This window comes from Bubalus kerabau, chromosome 23 (assembly GCF_029407905.1).
Source record: "Bubalus kerabau isolate K-KA32 ecotype Philippines breed swamp buffalo chromosome 23, PCC_UOA_SB_1v2, whole genome shotgun sequence".
NCBI lineage: Eukaryota > Metazoa > Chordata > Mammalia > Artiodactyla > Bovidae > Bubalus > Bubalus kerabau.
The window spans coordinates 4,122,263-4,143,281 of NC_073646.1; the positions used below are offsets into that span (position 1 = coordinate 4,122,263).

The following is a 21,019-nucleotide window of genomic DNA, read 5'->3' on the forward strand; positions in this document are numbered from 1 at the left end:
CACAGCTCTGAGACCAAGGGCAACTCACCATGTTTGGCACGTTGGTGACTGAAGTGTTCTTGATGTCTGCGGCAAACGGAGGCAAGCTGTTGACCATGCTCTGCTTGCTCGGCAGCTGAGGGTTCACTCCAGGGGCTCCCATCTGCTGCCCTCCAGTTTGACTAAAGGGTTGTCCAAATGGACTTGTGTTACCAGTCATTCCCATCTGAAACAGAAAGAGCAACATCAGCCGTCCTGACATGACCACTTATGAAAGGAAGGGTCTCAGAAATGTTCACTGTGACCCACTGAAGCAAAAATCATTACTTCCCTTTGGAACCTTCATTTCAATTATAAATTAAAGGTGAATTCTCAGGGTTCACAGTTAGCATTATGAACAGAGCAACTTGCTCAAATGGCTACAGACTAAAGACAGAAGACAAGTAAAGCCGCTCCCAGCATCCTGTCTGTTCCCTCCTCCTAAACATCACCCCACAGCCCATGCTCTTCTACCCTCACCCCTCAGCCTGACTCCCTCTCCGCGCTGCCATGACTCCCTCTCTGCGCTGCCATGCTGACTGAGGCACTGACAGTCAGAAGATCATGTGGAAAACAAAACCTTTCGAGTCACTGACAAAGGGGAGCTCCTTCAGCTTAACCCTTAATTACTCTGTAAGTAGCTTCTTTCAGCTACCACCTCCCTCAATCAGATTTAAGTTTCCATCAGTTCAAAATGCACAGTAGAAATACTGGCAAAGAAATGATATAATGTCTGGGGTTTGCTTTAAAAGAACCTTCTAAAGCAATAGCTAGTGTTCCTGGAGAGTGACTGGACAAATGCTGGTGACTCCTCACCCAGGGGCAGGTGCAGGGGGTTGTTATACTAGCCCCTCTAATATTGTACGTGTTTGGAGTTTTCCATTATAAAGTCTTTTTAGTCGCTAAGCCATGTCCAATTCTTTGCAATCCCAAGGACTGTAGTGCACCAGCCTCCTCTGTCCATGGGGCTTCCCAGGTAGGAATACTGGAGTGGGTAGCCATTCCCTTCTCCAGAGGATCTTCCCGATCCAGGGACCAAACCTGTGTCTCCTGCACTGGCAGTGAAATAAAATAATCTATACAGTAGACAAAGCCAAGAGTGGGAAGGAGGGATTCCACCTATGCCTCAGGGAGGGGGTCAGCAACCCCCTCGGGTGTCCCCTGCAGTCAAGAGGCCACAATCAGGACCCCTCAGCTCCAACCTCCACACCCGTGAGTCCCCACGGGGAGGCCCTGCTGCTCAGCTGCCCCTCCCGGAGAAGCAGCAGCAGAGACGCGTTATTGAGAGACGGGCTTTTCTAGCCTGCCCATCTTTGCTCTCTCACGAAGCTGCAACAGCCCATCTGCTGCCTACTGCCTGTTCTACTTTTCTGGGGTCCTGGTGCATCTGAGGTTTAGCAATGGGGAGGCAGGAGTCCCCCGAAGAGAAGACCACCCCGCTTCCCTAGGGGAAAGTTTCCATTCAAGAAATCCCAGCCCAGTCCTCTCCAGCAGCCTCGCGTGGTGACTGCAGCACCAGCCGGTTCACACAGGCTAACTTAGGTTCCTTCCTTTCCCTCACCTGAAAGATGAGCCGCACAAGGCAACCGCATTATTTCTTTTGGCTCTAAAAATTCTAGGTTGCAAACAAATAGATGCTCAACACAATTGAGGCTTTTCTGCTGAAATATCCACATAAAAACACAAAACCAAATGACTGTAACCAAAAAGATCTTGTCTGGCATTTTCATAGGTACTGGTGGTTTCCACACGTAGCCTCACAGCTGATACTCTCATTTTTCGAACATCCTAGCTACCAGTTCTGCCCTATTTGCTTTGAGTAAACTAAAACAAATTTGAACAACTAAAACTCAAACTCAACTTGAGTAAACTGAAGTAAAAACAAATTCTCCACAAAGCCCACAAGGAGATTCCACTTTAAATTCACATGACTTAATCAAGGAGAGATTTAACAGACAAACTTTTTCTTAACATAAAGGACATTTCTGATTTTCAGCTAGGGTCCTTCAGTTGTTATTTGAAACTAAGAAGAAATGAACCAAAACCCTGTATTTTCAGAAAGTGTTACACTAAATTAACTCTGCACAATGATTATTTCTTGTAGAATTTCTGCTTTAAAAAAAACATTATTTATTTTGGCTGCACTTAGTCTTTGTTGCTGCTCACGGGTTTTCTCCAGTTGCGGTGAGTGGGGGCTGCTCTCCAGCTGCAGCGAGGGACCTCATCGCAGTGGCTTCTCTTGTTGTGGAGCACAGGCTTAGCAGCTGTGGCCCACAGGCTTAGCTGCCCGAGCCATGTGGGATCTTCCCGGACCAGGAAGCGAATCCACGTCCCCTGCATTGGCAGGTGGATTCTTAACCACTAGACTGCCAAAAGGTCTGAACTGCTGTTTCACTGCACTGTTCTCAGAGCCCCAAGAATTTGTGGAAAAAATAGTTGTAATTTCCATTTCCTAAATTTCATTTAAAATTTCTCTATTTAGGAGCAAGTGTATCGGGAGACACATGCATCTATTCGCCCTCCATGAACCTCTGCCACGGCCAGCCAGCGTTTACTGAGTGCCTGCTATGAGCCAAGCCTGGTTCAGAGCGCACTGAGTGCAATTTCCCTGCATGCAATGGAGCTCGCTTCTCGTAACCACTAACCTGATAAACAAGAAAAATCGATGTTCTTTTGAAGTTTCTGGTACTGATGAGCCAGAATGGGCGGAGCTGGGGGGAAATAAAGGCAACTGTCCGTGCACGGATCTAACTGTCCCAGACAGGCCCTTCAGTGCACAGCGATAAGTGAATACCAGGAGGCCCAAGAGCTGCCAGAGGGGACCTGTGTGGTTCAAAGGTCATCAGGCCTGTCAAAAACATCTAAGGCGCTGCAAACATCTGGACAGTGTTCACATGCTCACCTTGCCAGGGTGAACACCTGGTGCATACTGGTCTGCTCGGTTGGCGACTACTTGCCTGGTGAGTTGCTGGGGCAAAGCACCAGTGCTGTGAACTCGGACAGATTTCATCAGGAAATGTGTTCTCATTTTTTCTTCTTGGCCATCCCATAGGGAAGGAAACCTCTCAACGTGGGTTCTATCCTCATCGGGCAAGAACCAAGGTAAAGTCAAAGATCAGAGATTTCAGGTAAGGAATGGCCAGCTCACAGAGATGATGCGTTTTAAAAATAGGGGAAAATCCCACCCTCAGCCTATGACACCACACTCCAAAGATGAACCAAAGTGAGTCCTGGCTACCCACGGGATCAGGCTCCAAGGTCAACCTCAGCTCCCTGGTCCAGGCCAGACCCTCTTCAACATCGGAGCTAACAGAGGCCAGGCAAGGACAGTCCTTTAACAGTTCCCCCAGCCTTCGGCTAAGTAGGCCCCCTGGTCCCAGCTATCTCCTGGCAGAGCCTGGGAGAACTGGAATGCTGCTCTCTACTCTTAGCCTGCAGTTCTGAGTAACCCCTTTCATGTCCAGAGATTTCTAGATTTCTGATTTCCTGTATCTACTCTCCTTTGATCAGATTGAACATTCCCAAGTCTAGTTACCACAGGTTTTTTAGCACCAACACTCATGATGAAACTGTATAAAAAGATGTTTACCTAACTCCAATTAATAAAATCTACATATTTCTTTTCATTTCCCAACAGTTACTTGATAGCAACTTAGTAAACTTTATTTTCAACTGAAGTTTATCAGATTTTGGGTTAAGGCTGCTCCAAAAACAGCACATAGTCTTCTCAATAAAATTCAAAAAGTAGAACAGCAGAAACAGCCAACCGTTCAGTTAATGGTGCAATTTATATATGAACAAATCAAAGTCTATACAGTAAGTATTTATATTCTGCCTCATTCAGCAACAGCCCATACATGTTAAAATATCCTTTCACTCTATTCTTCCAGAGCCCTTTTAAACATTTAATTCAAGTCGAATCTTGAAAAATAGGAAAAGTTAACTATAGTAAGTACTGGAAAAAGACAATTTCCCCCAGAATAAAATCTAAATTAAATACTGCTTTATAAGTCTACCAAGTTTTTCCATGAAAAAGCATTCCTATGGTCAAGTTTATCTATCAACCACTTGAGAACCTACTCCCTAGCTGTTCATCACTTCACCGAGAGAATACAGACACATAAACTATAGCCATGTGTACCAGGGAAGACAACCCCCTAAACCTGCCCCCCGAAAGTAGCGTCAGCACTGGAGCCTGCGCCCGCCCCAGATGGCAGGGCTCTGAAGCATGAGAGCAGATGAGGAAGCCGGTCTTTAGGGCTCAGTCCAGCAAACCTGAGCGATGCCTGCACACAAAGCGTGCGAAACAAAGACAGTGTCCACAATTCTGGTGACGGCGCCTGGCCCATCAATCAAAAACAGCTCAAGTTCTGAGTTGCTGGGCCAACAGGTGAGTGACCGCCACCCCAGAAGCAGGACAGAGCAGACAACGTGCTCCCTCCACTCTGACAGACGCAGGGTGCAGACACACTGAAGATTTACAATAGGACACAGCTCTGTGCAATTACTTGTCATAATAGTATTTATGACAATCCAGACTAAATCTGTCTTTGGCACAAAACCAGGATGAAATTTCTTGCCTTCCTGGAATCTCTGTCTCCTCTGTGTCCATGGGCCCCGGTACATAGTGGGTACTTGATTAGTATTGGGGAGAGAACCAAATAAATGAACATCCAAGAGACCACCGCATCCTGCAGCCCGCCCCAGAACAACAGAACCCCCAACATCAGCACCGAGGGTGGGGGGCGACGGCGGAGGGGTTTGCTCAAAGCACTGTGACCCAGTCACCGCAGGCAGGCACAGATGAGGGTCACCCCTGGGTATAGGGGGCACTCGAGGAGGCAGAACAGGCTCCTTTCTGATTTTTAATCAGTCACCATGAGGATCTCAGCTACCGGCTGCAACAGACAGGCTGCCAGTCCACTGGCCTGTGCTGAAAGGTTGAGCACAAAGAGAGCACGCACTCGAAGTTGGTCTTACAGAATGAACACAGTTTTGTGCCCCGTGACAGCACAGACAGCACCCCAGCCTGGCTGTGCAACAGCACTCTGCGCTTGCATGCCCTAGGCCAGCAAACCCCTTGCTTTGGTGCAAGGCCTCAGCCAGGCTCCAGCCCAGAGCCTCCCACTGGTGCTCTGCAACCCTGGTCCATCAGCACCCACGGTCCCTCTGGCTGTCAACGGCCTCCGCTGCTGACCTCAGTGTGGGAACAAATATTTCCATCCTCTTATTTGTGTCAGACTATGACAACTACCAACATTATTGGTAAGAACACAAGCTGTGAGCTCCCGAAGCACAGGGAGATGCTCTCCACACACTACACTAACCCGGAGACGATCTCTGCTGCCGCCCTCACTCCGGGAATCAAGTAAGGTAGTAACTGAACACCAGGGAACTCACTCAGGCGTGAGCGGGGAGGAACCGTGGTCACGCAGGCTCCTCCCCAGCAGTCTCCACCACAGCAGCAAGCCAGTCCCGCTCCTTTGGCGGGAACGGGAATGGAGAAACTCTTTTCTGCAGGCAGGGCCACCTCACGGTGCAGCCCGCCCCCACCCCTAACTGGCCACCCGAACTCCGCGGGGACGACAGGGCAGGCCGGGGCCCGCTGGGCAGTTGATGCGGGGAGGGGTGCCGGGGCGGCCGCGCTTGTACACATTTTGTGTGATGTGTGTTTCTGAAAGAAAAGATCCACTATTAGGTTCTCAAAAGGGGTCCTAAGATCCCCTAAAGTATAAAGACACCTGCCCTAGGGAAGGCAGCTCCCTGAGTCTTGCGGGAGGACAAACTCCCCCCAGACTTCACACACCCCCGCCGCACACGGCCTTTCCCAGGAGCAGACTCCTGTCCAGAGACATCAACCACCCACAGAACCACCATCCTCACAAATGAACTCTCCCCAGTCTCCATCTCCAAACAGCCTCCTACAACACACACACACAGGAAGGATCAGATCACAACCATTTAGGAGCTAACAGCTTGCTGGGGACACACTGGGTGACCAGCTGAGCGCACCAGGAACGATGGTAACCGGGAGGGTGTCCAGGAGAGGGGCAGGACAGCTAGGAGCACGTTTATCGTCATGGCCCCACCAGTGCGTCAGCCAGCAGCCGATACCGAGTCTGATGTCGTTTTGATGAGCCCACTAAACACGTAGTTTTTTCAAAAGCTGAATTCTTCCTCACACCTTGATACACACTTAAAACCACACTACACAGCAGAAAGATCAGGGGAAATACTGCGCGTGCGTGCGTGCACGCACGTGTGTGTGTGTGTGTGTGTGTGTGTGTGTAAGTGTAACTGACGCTGGTCAGGAAAAAGAAAACAAAATACAGCCTTCAGTGATAAGTTTAGGAAGGACAAAAGGACAGGTTAGAACTGTCAGCTGGAAGGCCTCAGAGAGAATCTAGTTAAAACTTACACTTCCTGGATGAGGAAAGGGTGGCCCAGAGAGCTCAGGAACACAGCAAGTCACTGGCGAACTTGGCAGAGGCTCGTCCACCCCGCCCCGAGGCCCCGCCCCCGGCAGAGGCGGGTCACCCCCTGCTAGGGCAGAGCCACCCGAACTCACACTGCCAGCCTCGAGCTCTGGGCACCGCTGGACAGAGACAGGCTCAGTCCACGAAGACCAGGCGTCAGCAACCATGGCCCCAGGGCCAAAGCAGCTCAAAGCCTATTTTTGAAAAAACAAACAAACGTTTTACTGGAACACAGCCACAAACAAGACTGCACTCTGAGAGGCAGTAAGACACTGCGGTTAAGCCTGTGGACGCTGGGGATATTTACCTGGTCTGAGGGTGGCCCTGCCACTTGCTGGTGTGTGACCTTGGATAATTTACTTAAGCATCTCTGTGCCCGAGTTTTATCATCCGTAAAATGGAGTTGAAAGGTGCTGCCTCCGCTTAGGGTCCTGGTAGAATCAGGTGGGCTCACTACATGAAGCACGGAAAGAGTGACTGCCGTGCACAGCAGTGCTGCCGGTGCGGGCTGCTGGGTTACCACTTGGCTTTGGGGGAATTATTTTACACCAGAGGCAGTTTCTTTCATAAGTGCGCATTGGGCTAATAATAGTAAAACAAATGAACATTTTTCAGAGAATGCATGATAGTGAGGAGTGGTTCAAACACGCAGCATCAGAGGGAGAAGCCAGCTGGGATTACTGGCATTTGATGATGAGACATTTTCAGAGAAACATGAAATAAACTTGTGACAAAAACAATCTTGTGCATTTACTAGTTGTAGATATACGTTTAACAGACAACTGTGTTCTAACTGTCCTAGCAAATCACAAAATTTTCAGTTTTCATTCTAGATTGTTTGCCAGCAAAAAATAAGTCAGAATGTTCACTTTGAACTTAAAATAGATTTTAAGCAGAAACAATATACAGTCAAAATACCCTAGACTAATGTTCCTGGGTTGAAGTTTAAATCAAAACATAGAAGAACTGAGTAAGAAAGAACATTTCCACAAAAAAGAGACTGAAGTGACACCCACTCACAAGCTGGCCACGACAAAGCAACGCATGTTCCCTTTGATGTGGCTTCGACCTAACCTGACAGGTTTATTAACCTGAAGTTTTTCGCATCTTTCTTCACACGTTGCTCTACACATAAAACCACAAATTCATATAAAGTGTATAAAAACACAATTTGGTATGCCATGAGCAAAAATATGCCAAATAATTTAAGAGCCAGAAGTATTCATTCTTTTCCATGACCAAAGAAACAAAACAACAAAAAACAAACCAGAACAACCCCAGGACAACCCGAGTTTGGCCACATCGTCTGTAAAGCCAAAAGCATTCTCTCTTGGCAACCTGACAGTGCTGGGAGAAAGCCAAGAAAAACAGTTTTCATGGAAAGACACGGCTGTATTCAGTTGTCTGCTATCACCCGCTTGCTCTTGGAATCCTTCCAGTACCTCAACCTGGCAAATAAAGAGTAAGAGAATACGCAACGGGTCGTGATGCCAAAGCCATCACCTGGCCGTGCAGTCACCTGGAGTGAGGGAACTGGGTGGAAGACCCCGAGTGTGGGAGAAATCACCTCACGACGCCTCCAGCTTTGAAAGTATTCAGGGAAACACACACAGCCCCCCAAGTCTGAAGACTCCCCTTAGACTAATAAACTGCAACTGGGAAACGGGTGGAAAGAAGTATGTACTGACTCTCCTGGTGCTGCCCTCGGATGGTGTGTGAGCAGAGTGTGACTTAGAACATGGAAGCTCCTAAAGGGAAGATGACAGGACAGCAGATCACTGCCAAGGCCTCACTTGCGTTTGCCCAATTGTTCCAGAAACTTCTAGCAATAAAAATGCCCTAACAGTGTTGGTATCCCTCAGAGGTCACTACAGGTAGACACCAGCTCTCCAGGGTGCAGTCTGCACTAACTCACGAGCAGAGCATCAGGCCAAGGTCAGGGGGAACTAATCCTGAATCTGCCTCTAATCAGCTGTGTGACTGAGACAAACCTCTTGTTCCCTCCAAGTTTCAGTTCTCCTCAGCCACAAGACACGAAGCATTTAGATGGCCACTAGGTGATCTTTAAAGTTCCCTGGGATCCTAAAACCAGTGACTTTTCTGGTTTTAAAAAATCAGTGTGGGACTTCCCTGGTGGTCCAGTGGTTAAGAATTCACCTGCCAATGAAGGGGACACAGGTTTGATCCCTGACCCAGAAAGATTCCACATGTCGCAGAGTGACTAAGCCCGTGAGCCCCAACTACTGAAGCCACCCACCCTAGTGCTCCACAACAAGTCCAGCCACCACAGTGAGAAGCCCGCGCACCACGACTAGAGAGGGCCCGCAGGCAGCCACAGAGACCCGGTGCAGCCAGAACAAACACACAAAATCAACGATGAATCGTCTGATATCCATATCCCGGAAGGCCCAGCTATTGAACGGGACAGGAAGCTGGAGATTTGGAGTCTGCGTGGCCAAGTGTGGCCCCCAGCCTGGAGGATCTCACTGAGGCCGTGGTCCCTGTGGGGTGGCCAGTGGCCTGTCCAGGAGACTGGATTCTGCAGGGCAGTCCTGCCACAGATGCCAGGCTTTCCACAGCTTCGCATCCTCCACGCCATTTCCCAGACTGCGTTACAGGAAGTACCACCAAGACAAGGTAAGGGCGATGAAACTCAAAATCAGTCACTTCTCCTAATTCCTCAAGTCCTAATATTTTCTTAAGGTAGGAAAGCAGCCTCTTTATGAGTCAAAACCAAGCCCAGCCCACAGTGGTTATGGAGAAAGAGGAGGAAAGAGGAAAAGATGATAAAAGAGTAGGAGAAAAAAGGGAAAAACATGAGAACAAAGCATTATATTTTATGAAGAATGAATGTGTATAAAGATGAATTTTAATTTACACTGCAGCTCAGCTACAGCACAACACAAGAGAATGCCAAGCTTTCAATAAACCTTGCCCCAACCCTCTACGGGGAGAAGTCTCATATTAGGCCAAGAAGAACCTCCCCTGTGGATTTACAAACTACCTGAAGAATGAAGAAACACAGCAGACAGGGGAGACAACAGAGGAACAAGGAGATGCTCACACAGCTAACAAGGGAATTCAGGGGAAGAAGAGGTAACTAAAGATGGGACTGAATATGCAAAGAAGGCTGCGGGGGACCAGACCCCGTGATTATTTCCTGTAGAATCTGAAAGAGAAAGAAAGCTGACATTTCATAGAATTCTGTTCTTCCTCTCCACCGAGGCAGGAAAATTGAACCAGCTCTGGAAACAGGCAGGCTCTGAGCTTCCCGGCGGGGCAGGAGGAGAGTCCCAGGAGGCAGGGGAGGACACGAGCCCAGTGTTCTCGGGGGCCTCCTCGGCTGCAAGAGGAGGAACGAAGGGGATGAAGTCAAGTCCTGCCCAGCTTATTAAACACCATAAATCTCAAGCCATAAAACACACTCAAAGACATGTTGTCGTTTCAAACACATGTGGCTCTACTTCTAACCAAAATCCAAGTTGTGTCAAGTCCTAATAAAAACATACTCAGTACAGTGATGTGCCCTTGGTCATGTCCACTGGTGCACACAGCTCTGAGGACACACAGAGGCACCGTAACACTTCACACACTCTGCGCCTCACTCCTAGAGATAACTTATGTGAAAGCTCTCACAAAGGCAAAGTGCAAAATCAATGTAAAGCAGTGGCAGTGGCATTTATGGTAAAATAGTTCTTTTACTATAAAAACTCACCCCTTACTGATAAGGGGGAAATGGCCCTTATACCTTAAGTTAAAAAAAAAAAAAAGGATAAAAACATATAATCCCCATAACACATGCACACAGATACATGCAGAGCATGAAAGAGAACACCAAAATATTTAATAAAGGGTTTAGAGGTGGTTTTTATTTTTAAACATTTTCTATATTATCCAAATTCTCTCCACAAAGCATTATTTTATCCAAGGAGGAAAAGTCATTTTTAAGTTATTCTCTACTCAAATATTCTGACTGCTCATATTAATATGACCCACTGATGGGCTGCACAGCTGTATTTAAAATATTAATTTTAACCTGTCATCAGACACTGAATAAAACTAGGTAGATCAAACTGATTATGACTGCCAGAGATTACTCCTGGGTGGGAGTTTAAATTAAATCCACCACAGTTATAACATGGCTGTAGGTTGTCATACTTTGCTCTAATGTATTATACATGTGACCATAAAAAAGCCTGAATGAGGCTCAGCCACTCAGACATCTACACTCCCATTGGCAAGAAAGGCTGGAAGGAGGGAAAAGAGAAGCAAATGCAGTTCACAGCCAATCAGGACGTAACACACTGTGCGCGGCTCCAGTTGCTAATGTGTATCAACTTGGAAACTGCCTGAGTGACTCTTGATTCAACAAAGGCACAAAGAACTCCTGTTCCCTGCACTCTGGTCCAGGCAGCAAGGAACACCATTTCCTCTGACTCCACCTGGCACCTGAGCTCTGGAGAGCAGCAGGCAAGAGAATGCATCATGAGGGACTCAGCAGAACGTGTCTAGCTCCCAGATTTCAACAGTGAGATGCACTGACAGCGGGGAGTACCTGTTTAGGGAGCAGACCCTCCGAGCAAGGAGCTGGTCCAGCATCTATCACACCTTCCCACTCTCACTGATGCCCATCTGCCTCTGAGCTCAAAGCTCCTGGAACGATGCTCTGACCTTCGGCACAGTGGAAATGAAAAGGTGGTGGTGATACGCGTGCTCACCACTCATGAGAATGCCATCTATCAGCACCTTCCACAAGGGGACAGTGCGGGCTGGTGGCGGTGCAGAGCACACGGGGCCACGTGCTCTCAAGCCCAAGACCAGAGACACAAGCTACAAGGAAACACGTGTGCGCCGTCAGCAGACGGCATCAACCCCGACTGCTAAATGGCGTCTGGGGAGGGAGGAGGCAGGCAGACAAACAGCTCAGGTGGGCCAACTTAGATGGGCCCCAAGAAGTGGGCTGAACAGTAACCACTAATGTTCATCAGCGGTGGCTGCGGTTCAGGATCAGCACCACGAACGAGAAAACAGTAAGACATCCCCTGGTACCCACCACAGAGGAGTTACTCTCTCAGTTTCAAAGTCTCTCCACTCAAATACCCACAACAATTGGACTAGATGACCAGCCATCTGGCTGGGAGCTGACTGACAAATCTAAGGTATTAATTAAAAGGAACATCAAGACTGGGAAGAACAGAAGTAAGCTGGTTATTAATGCTGATAATTATTTATAAGAGGTAAGCTCTGTCTCTCAAGAGCAGCCCTGCAACATGACAGACTGGAATGGAAACTGCTGTGACGTCTCCAGTCAGATCTGGATAGACTGACCTGAGAGTCACGGCCATGCAGCTTCCAGCCACTCCCACCCCACACCTTTCCTTCAATGAACCCACGTGTGGCAGTAGCACACCGAGGCGCAGCCACACCCTGACAACTGCCAAGCTGGCCAGCACCTCCCATTCTATAGTCAATCTTCAAGCAAAATGTGCCAAGTTCTCTGGGGAGAAAACAAGACTCCAAACCTCCACCATCTGCCCCTTATCGCCACACCCAGCGCTTCCTCACGGCCCTATCTGCATGGCCGTCCACCACTGAGACCATTGCCCCTGTACACCAGGCACACGGGGCTGCCCAGACTTCCTGTTTCCGACTCAAATGGAATAGTGCAGAGGAAAATGCGCTGAAAACCACAAAGCACTGTGCAATCTTGAGGTGGCTTTAATATCTCTTTCCAAAAATAGAGCACAGAAAATCTCTAACCTCAGACAGGATTCTCTAAAGTGAATAGATTTTCTACAATACTGAAAACAGGTGGGCTTGCACCATAACTGCTAACGATTTAAAGTCAGTGATTCCAATATCATGTCTGAGGTTGGCATTTCTCAGTATCATCTATCTCTTATCTTACTCTAGGACTTTAGATGACTTGTCTCCCAGTTCATTCTTCAAAAACTTGGCAGAAAACCATGAATGAAGTGGCTTGTTACTGAGGGTATGAAGTTTCTACCAAGTAAATAACAAAGCAACCACCGCAATACGCCATTCATCAAAAGCTACAAACCCAAAGGCCACATTCCTCCCCTAAAATATATAATACTGGGCACAGGTGTACTAACACAGAACTATGACTTCGGAATTATAATCCGCTGAAAATTACCTATACCTCCTGAACAGAAAATGTCATCAACAATCAACTGATAGCTCTAACCTGGTGTGTTTGGAGCACTCTGGACACTCGTTCTTTAAAACATTCAAGAAGGGTGCTCATTCCTCAGCACAAAACCAAAGGGAGGAAAAGGAATGTTTGCATGCACAGAGTTCATTTTACCAAGTGTCATAAACATGAACAAAGAAAAATAAAAAATGCTTGGGGGAAAACTCGATTTGTGAGTAATCTTCATTTTAAAAATTACTAAAACAAAAATTTCTTGTATCTCAGATTCAACTATACCCACTGCTTCAAGTTCTTGTAAAAGGCAAAGTTTTCAGAGTGTTACATATATATTCAAAAGCCTGCACAAACAATACAGAAAAACTGTAATACAAAAAATTTAAGGAAGAATTGTAAAAGTCACATGGACAGATGTTTAAAATAAATGAATCAAATCTATATTATCAACTTTAATAATATCAAGTTTTTGAAAAATGAGATGAATATATATAGTGTGCCATGTATAACATACGTAAGACATGTAGATTTTTAATCTGTTAGATTTGATTTTATTTATTAAAAAAACAAAAAAAAAAACTATGAAGAAGAGACAAATCTCCCATGCAGGAGCATTCCAAATAAGTTATACAGACAGATGTGCCCCACCCCCCATAAAGGAGGTCGAGTCCAACCCCACTCCTTATGTGTGGGCTGTGCATGGTGATTTCTTTCCAAGAGGACTGGCTACAAGGGAGAGGGGATGGCCCGGCACAGCGGAGACACGACCCAGGCCAGGCAGCCACACAGCCACGTGATCAGCCATGACGACAATATGTACCTTTGCCATGATGTGATGAGAATGGCACTTTATGATCTTCCTTCCCCAACACCGTAAGTCTAAAACCCCAGTCATCACAGAATGATATCACAATGGGAAATTCTAAATACACCTGACCAGTCCTCCTCAAAACTGTCAAAATAATCAAAAGCAAGGAAGGACGGAGAAAATATCCTAGCCAAGAGGAGCCTAAGGAGACATAACTAAAGTGGTATCGGATCCTTAAGACAGAAGGACATTAGGGGAAAATTAAGGAAATCTGTATGGATTTCGTATCAATATTGGCTCATTAGTTGTGATAAATACACAAATGTTATATACAAATATAATAACAGGAGAAAATGAAATGGGGGGAGGAAGAGGTATACAAATCCTTAAAACCATCTTCCAGTTGTTCTACAAATCTAAAACTGTTCTTAAAAAATGTCTACTTTAAAAATGAAAAGGGAATTCTCTGGTGGTTAGGACTTAGCACTTTCACTGCCATGGGCACAGGTTTGGTCCCTGGTTGGGGAACTAAGATCCTGCAAGCCTCGTGGTACAGCCAACATAGAAATAAATTTTTTAAAAAGTTAAAAAAAAAAAAAAAAGACTATGAAGAAAAAATCTGATAACTATAAACATGCTAATTCTAACAGAAACATACTGGTTCTATCATTCTTTGGTGTGTTCTGAAAACTTAAAAACCCAGAAAATCACAAATGAAACCTTTCTTTGCTATAGTAGCAGTATTATTTAAAAAGGTTTTAAAAGGCAAGATGACTTCAAAATATCACATTAAAAGTAACTATAACCATGCTGGCCTCCTACCTGGGAGGTAAAAACATTTTCACTAGCAAGAAAAATCAACTTTGTTATGGGGCTTGCCAATCTTGCTTGGCTGAATTACTGTTTCAGATTGAGAGCTACAGCCCAATCAGACCACAGTACAGTATACATGGGTGTGTTTCTAACAGGACGTAAATAGCAAATCCTTTTGTACAACAACAAGTACTCCTGGGAAATCAGACTCGCTCTCCAAGCTATCTATTCTAGAGATCTTGTCGATGGGGGTCAAATCTGATTCATATACAGAAAATTGGGTATTATGCACTTTCACACCTTATTTTGAATCCTGGTATATCACAGACAAAATGGTGAAGAAAAAATACAGACTTTGGAGTCAGACATGGAGGGGTTGCAAGTCAAAGTCAGCCACTTTCTAACATGTGTCATCTTGAATAATTTCCTGGGAGACAGAAAAGTGGCTCAGAATATTTTATTCCATGTGCAAAACGGATATGGCATGCACCTCACAGGATTATTAAACACGAAAGAATCAAGATTACACTGCAAAGACACCTAGAACAGAGTCCCGTATAACCAGCGCCCCAGAAATGTCACTCTTTGCCTGCTCTTCTCTGACTGTAGTTCAAAAAAGAGTAAACACGGTAACTGTTATCCTTGTTCATAAAGGATCATACTGCAATTTGATGTTATAGTCATTATATACTTCTGAAAATGCCAGAAGTATTACACGGTAATCAACATAAAAACCCTAAATGTTTTAACGTGGTGACAGATGGACAGCAAATTATGTCTCAGTAAATGCAATTCTTTCCAAGTACTGCAGAAACACTGTGGAGAAGTCGGTCCTTGAAGGCATGCTTTGGACCCATTTACACAAAGAATGTTAAGTTTAGTACTTCCTAACTTTATGCACTAAACAATGAAAGAAATGAAAGATTAACTTCTAAAATGTGATGTATTCGAATGGTCACCAGTGGGCACCCATTACACACCCTAATTACGCTTATACCATCAAGATGGACAGACCTTCCAGTGCCTAGATGGCACAGCCACACCACCTGACCCTCCCAGAGCTGCTAAGAAAAGCAGACTCACAGCACCCCACTCCCAAGACCTCCCAAAGCAGAATGTGCACCTTAACAAGATCCCCAGGTGATCTGCAAATCCTTATAAAGTTTAGGAAGCCCTGCCCAAAGATATGTTCAAGTCTGAGATATGTTAACGGCTGGGCTTTAGAATCAAATCGTTCCTAAATTATTTGCACTGAAGGAAAAGCACCCAAGAGGAATACGAAGGGCAGAGTCAAATGTCTCCCAGAACAAACCCAACACTCTCTAAAGAAAGACAACAAAATTCTTACTCAACAACATATCCACCATGTCTACTACATAATCAAAAATAACTAAACATGCAAAGAGGCAGGAAAATATGACCCATCACTGGGAATTATATATTTTTAAAAAACGAACAGAAAGACTGCAAACACAGAGATGACAAAGATATTGGAATTAGTCTTCAAAAGGAGAGCAGGAAAGGAACAAAGAGAGAGGGAAAAAGAAGAAGAACTAAATGCAGAAGGGACAAAGAGAAAACAAATGGCAAGATATCGACCGAAGTCTAACTGTATCAACATTTCATGTAAATAAACTAAACTCTCCACTTAAAGGCAAAGACTGTCAGAATAAATTAAAAACAAGTTCTGACTACATATTCTTTACACAAGACATACTTCAAAGACATGGACAAAGGGTAAAGAAGACATCCTTTGCAGATGTTAGTAAGAATGAGAGTAGCTGTGTTAATGAGAAAAAAATAGAAATAAAGAGAAACACTGAGAATGATGCAAAACTCAACTCATCAGGAAGACATAATAATCCAAAATGTATATTAACTTAAATCAGTAAAGATGTAGCTGATTTGAACACAATCAACTTACTCTAATTGACATTTACAAATGCTACACCCTACAACCACATATTCTTTTCAAACATATGCAGAACATTCATCAAGATAGACCATATGCTGGGCCATAGAACAAGCCTCCGGAGATTTCAAAGGACAAAAATTATATACAGCACATTCTCTGACCACAATGGAATAAGAAATCAGTAACAAAATAGTATCTGCAAAAATCTCAAATATTTGAAAATTAAGCAACACACTTCTACATAAAAAGCGAGTCCAAGAAATAACAAGTAAAATATTAACATATTTGAACTAAATGATAAAACTCTATCAAAATTTATCAAATGCAGTGTAAAGCAAATTTAGAATGAAATTTATTGCTCAAATGTTCACCTACCCCCAAAAAGTTATAAAGAGCAAAAAAAAATCCAAAGCAGAAGAAAGAAAATAAAGAGAATCAATGATATAGAAAATGAGAATATTGACAAGTCAAAAGTTGGCTGTCTGAGAATATCAATCAAGTTGACAAAGTCCTCTCCAGACTCATCAGGGGAAAATGAGAGAAACATAAAACTATAAATATCAGACTGAAAGAGGGGACACTGGACATTATTACAGATTCTATAGCCATTAAAAGGAAATTAGGGGAATATTATGAATACTTCACTGCTAAATAAGTTTAAGACCTGAGATGAAATGGATAAATTCCTTGGGAAAAAAAAAAAATTAACACAAGAAGAAATGAAAAATTGAAATAATCTATACCTATTAAATTAATCAAATCATAATTTGAAATCTTCTCACAAGGAGAACTCCAGACCCAGATGGTCTCACTGGTGAATTTTATTAAATATTTAAAGAAACAATACTAAACTCTCATAGAAAAGGAAAGAACAGAGAACAAAAAAGCATCACCTTGATACCAAAGCAAATCAGGAGATACTGCAAGAAAATTACAGATCCATATCCCTCATGAATATAGAAGCATAAATCCTAAGACAATATTTTAATAAATAAGATCCAGCAGTACATAAAATGGATAGCACATCACAATCGAGGGAGGTTGGTTATCCCAGGAAGGTAAGGTTGGTTCAACATTCAGAAAGATGCACTTTACCACATTAACAGAATAAAGAAAATCCCCCTGATCCTCTCAACAAATGCAGGAAAATACTTGATGAAATTCAATAATCATCTATGATAAAAAGGCTCAGCAACATCCTGACAAAGGGGATCTTTAAAAGCCTACAACTAACACCATACTTAATGGAAGACTGTTTTCCTCCACAGATCAAGAATAAGACAGGGGGTGCACGCTCTCAACACTTTCATTAAACACTGTAGTGAAGGTCTCAGGCAGAGCAGTGAAGCCAAAAAGATAAAAAGCACAGCAATTAGAAAGGAAGAAGTAAAATTATTTTACAAAGACAACATGACCTAGAAAATTCTAAGGCATCTATCACGTAAGTAGAGCTAACAAGTGAGTTACGAAAAGTTACAGGATATAATGTTAATAAAGAAAAATCAATTCTATTTCTCTATATTAGCAACAAACAAGTTAAACAATCTAGACAAAATCTAGACATCAAACAAATGAAAATGAGAAATTAAACAATTTGTTTTTAATACTTACTATAAAGCTAAAGTTGGAGATGGACAGAGAGGCCTGGCGTGCTGGGATTCATGGGGTCGCAAAGAGTCAGACACGACTGAGAGACTGATCTGATCTGAGCTGATAAAGCTAAAGAAATAAACAGATCAGGGCTTCCCTGGTGGCTCAGTGGTAAAGAATCCACCTGCCAATGCAGGAGATAAGGATTTGATCCCTGATCCAGGAAGATCCCACGTGCTATAGAGCAACTAAGCCCATGCGCCGTAACTACTGAGCCCACGTGCTGCAACTACCGAGGCCCACAAGTCCAAGAGCCCGTGCTCACAACACCAGAAGCGACTGCAGCGAGAGGCCCCCACACAGCAACTAGAGTAGCTCCTCTTTGTCGCAACTAGAGAAAACATGCAACCACAAAGACCCAGCGCAGCCATAAATAAATAAGCTATATATTTATCAATGGAACAGACTAGAAGAGGGGTTGCAGACTTCCTGTAAAAGTCATTAGTAAATAGTTTAGTCTTAGCAGGTAACCAGTGGTTTCCATCCCTCATTCTTTTCTTTAGTTGTTTGTTTTTTAATCAATGCTTTAGAAATATAAAAACCATTCTTAGGTTATGGGCCAAATTTGGCCCATGGGCTACAAATTTGCTGACTCCTGGCCTAGAGTCCAGAAACAGACCCCTCCTTATCCAATCAATTCCATCCCTAGTTATTTAACCACGAGAAATGAAAACTTATATGTCCTCACAAAGACTTATACAAAAGCGTTCACAGAAGCTTTATTCTTAACAGCTTCAAACTGGAAACCACCACAATGTCCATGAATAGGAAACCAGATAAGCAGTCATGGTATATTCACACAGTGGACACTAACAGTAAAAAGAACTATTGAATCCAGGCAACAACATGGCTGAATCTCAAAAACACCGAGCAAAAAAGAAGCCTCACCAAAAACAAACCCCACACTACCCAATTCCATTTATATGAAGTCTGAGAACAGGTAAAACTCATCCATGGTGAAAGAAATGGATGGCAGAACACGAAAAGGGAGGAATACCAAGGGACTTTTTGGCTAAAAATTCACCCTGTATTGTGATAGGGGTATGGATAACATCGGCATGAGTCTTGACAAATCAAACTGTAACGCTTCAGATCTTGTGCATTTCACTCTATGCAAATTATACTTTTAAAAATAATAAAACAGTAATTAGGATCTCTAACCCCAGATCCTAATCGTAGACCTCTAGTTAGAAAGTAATAAGGTTGATTGGTTTTTCTTACAAGTATGCTCTTCCAAGTAGTCACCCTAGAGACCTATCAAATAAAAGAACTCAATGTTGCTATTTTGCAAAACATTCAGTTTGTGCTACAGAAAATAATGTTATAAGGTTAACTGAAAAAAAGAAAGGTAACTCCAACTTCTATTTTAAAAAGAGGTAAGTAATTATGGATACATATACACAATGGAGTATTACTCAGCCATTAAAAAGAATACATTTGAATCAGTTCTAATGAGGTGGATGAAACTGGAGCCTATTATACAGAGTGAAGTAAGCCAGAAAGAAAAATACCAATACAGTATACTAATGCATATATATGGAATTTAGAAAGATGGTAAGGATAACCCTGTATGCGAGACAGCAAAAGAGACACTGATGTATAGAACAGTCTTTTAGACTCTGTGGGAGAGGGCGAGGGTGGGATGATTTGGGAGAATGGCACTGAAACATGAATATCATATAAGAAACGAATCGCCAGTCCAGGTTCAATGCATGATACAGGATGCTTGGGGCTGGTGCACTGGGATGACCCAGAGGGATGGTATGGGGAGGGAGGTGGGAGGGGGGTTCAGGAATGGGAACACATGTACACCCGTGATGGATTCATGTTAATGTATGGCAAAACCAATACAATATTGTAAAGTAATAATAAAAAAAATAAATGTGCTGCATATATTTCTAAAAAAAATAAAATAAAGTAAAAAAATAAAATGAGGTAAGTAATTATGGATAAAAGACTGCTAGGGAAAACATCAAAAAGTTAATACCAACTATGAAGTGGGTGATAGGATTATTGGCAGTGTTTTTTCTTCTCTAGACCTACAATTTTTATTCAATCAACTATTTTTTTAATTAAAAAATAATTCTCTGAAAACAGTAGAAAAGCAGTCTCATCACTTCAAATGTTAATTATCTCAAATCCTTTAGGTAAGAAAGCATCTGGCCAGCTAACTAACCCAGTCTTCTCTGCAAGTTTTCAGTAAACCCAGACACCAAGAACTACACATACCCCATCTCATTTAATCAGCATAACAATTCTATGAGATAGATATTACTATCCTCTTTTAATCTACACAATTCTCAAAGGCAGATATTACTACTATGCTCATTTAAAGGACAAACAAGACCCAGAGTGATTACATGATCTTCCCACAGCTAATAATTAGTGACGCAGCAAGTCCAGATTCCAACCTCTGCTGCAAGCACTCAGCTGCACTCCATGTGGGGAGGCAGCGTGGACCACCGCTGGAGATGAAGAGGAGACGACAGCAAGGACAGGCGCAGCAGCAGGGCAGGACTCTGTGCAAAGCCATGACCGACACATATACCGTCTCATTTCAAAGTTTTTAAAAATAAATTCATTTATTTTAATTGGAGACTAATTAATTTATAAAAGTGAAGTCGCTCAGTCATGTCTGACTCTTTGCGACCCCGTGGACTGTAGCCTACCAGGCTCCTCTGTCCGTGGGATTCTCCAGGCAAGAATACTGGAGTGTTCTAGTATTAATAATTAGCCTCCAATTAAAATAAATTTAAAAAATAAAATTATTTTTTAATTCATTACAAAAAAATAAATAAAAATAAATTCATGCATACGTATCATGGGAAGTTCAGCACATCCTGACTCACATATTCTCCATGAAAGTCATGATAAGATGACTGAACCAGTAGAAGACTGCTTAACATTTTTACCAAAACCTGTGCCTACAATAGCTCTATAATCATACCACAGCTCACTGGAGTATTTCTAAGCTTTCAGTCCTTTTGTTCTATAAACTCACCATTTACTTCCACTGTGATCTTTTTTAAAAATGCCAAATTAGGATTTACTTAACAAAAAATGTCCTTATTTGCTACCAAGGATCAGATGAGATGACATTAAAAAGAAATGACATGAAAAAGAGAAAAGCATCAGACAAATGTACAGGATTATTTCTCTTGCTACTAAAT

At 43.5% G+C, this 21,019-nt stretch overlaps 1 protein-coding gene across 2 annotated transcripts in view; it reads right to left on the reverse strand.

The window, feature by feature from the left end:
• CREBBP (CREB binding protein) overlaps nt 1-21,019 on the reverse strand; it is a 118,745-nt gene that overhangs the window by 64,164 nt on the left and 33,562 nt on the right. For both annotated transcript variants that reach the window (XM_055561577.1, XM_055561578.1), the window contains exon 3: nt 29-205. In XM_055561577.1, coding sequence (XP_055417552.1) covers nt 29-205 — 177 coding nt within the window. The remainder of the gene's footprint in view (nt 1-28; nt 206-21,019) is intronic.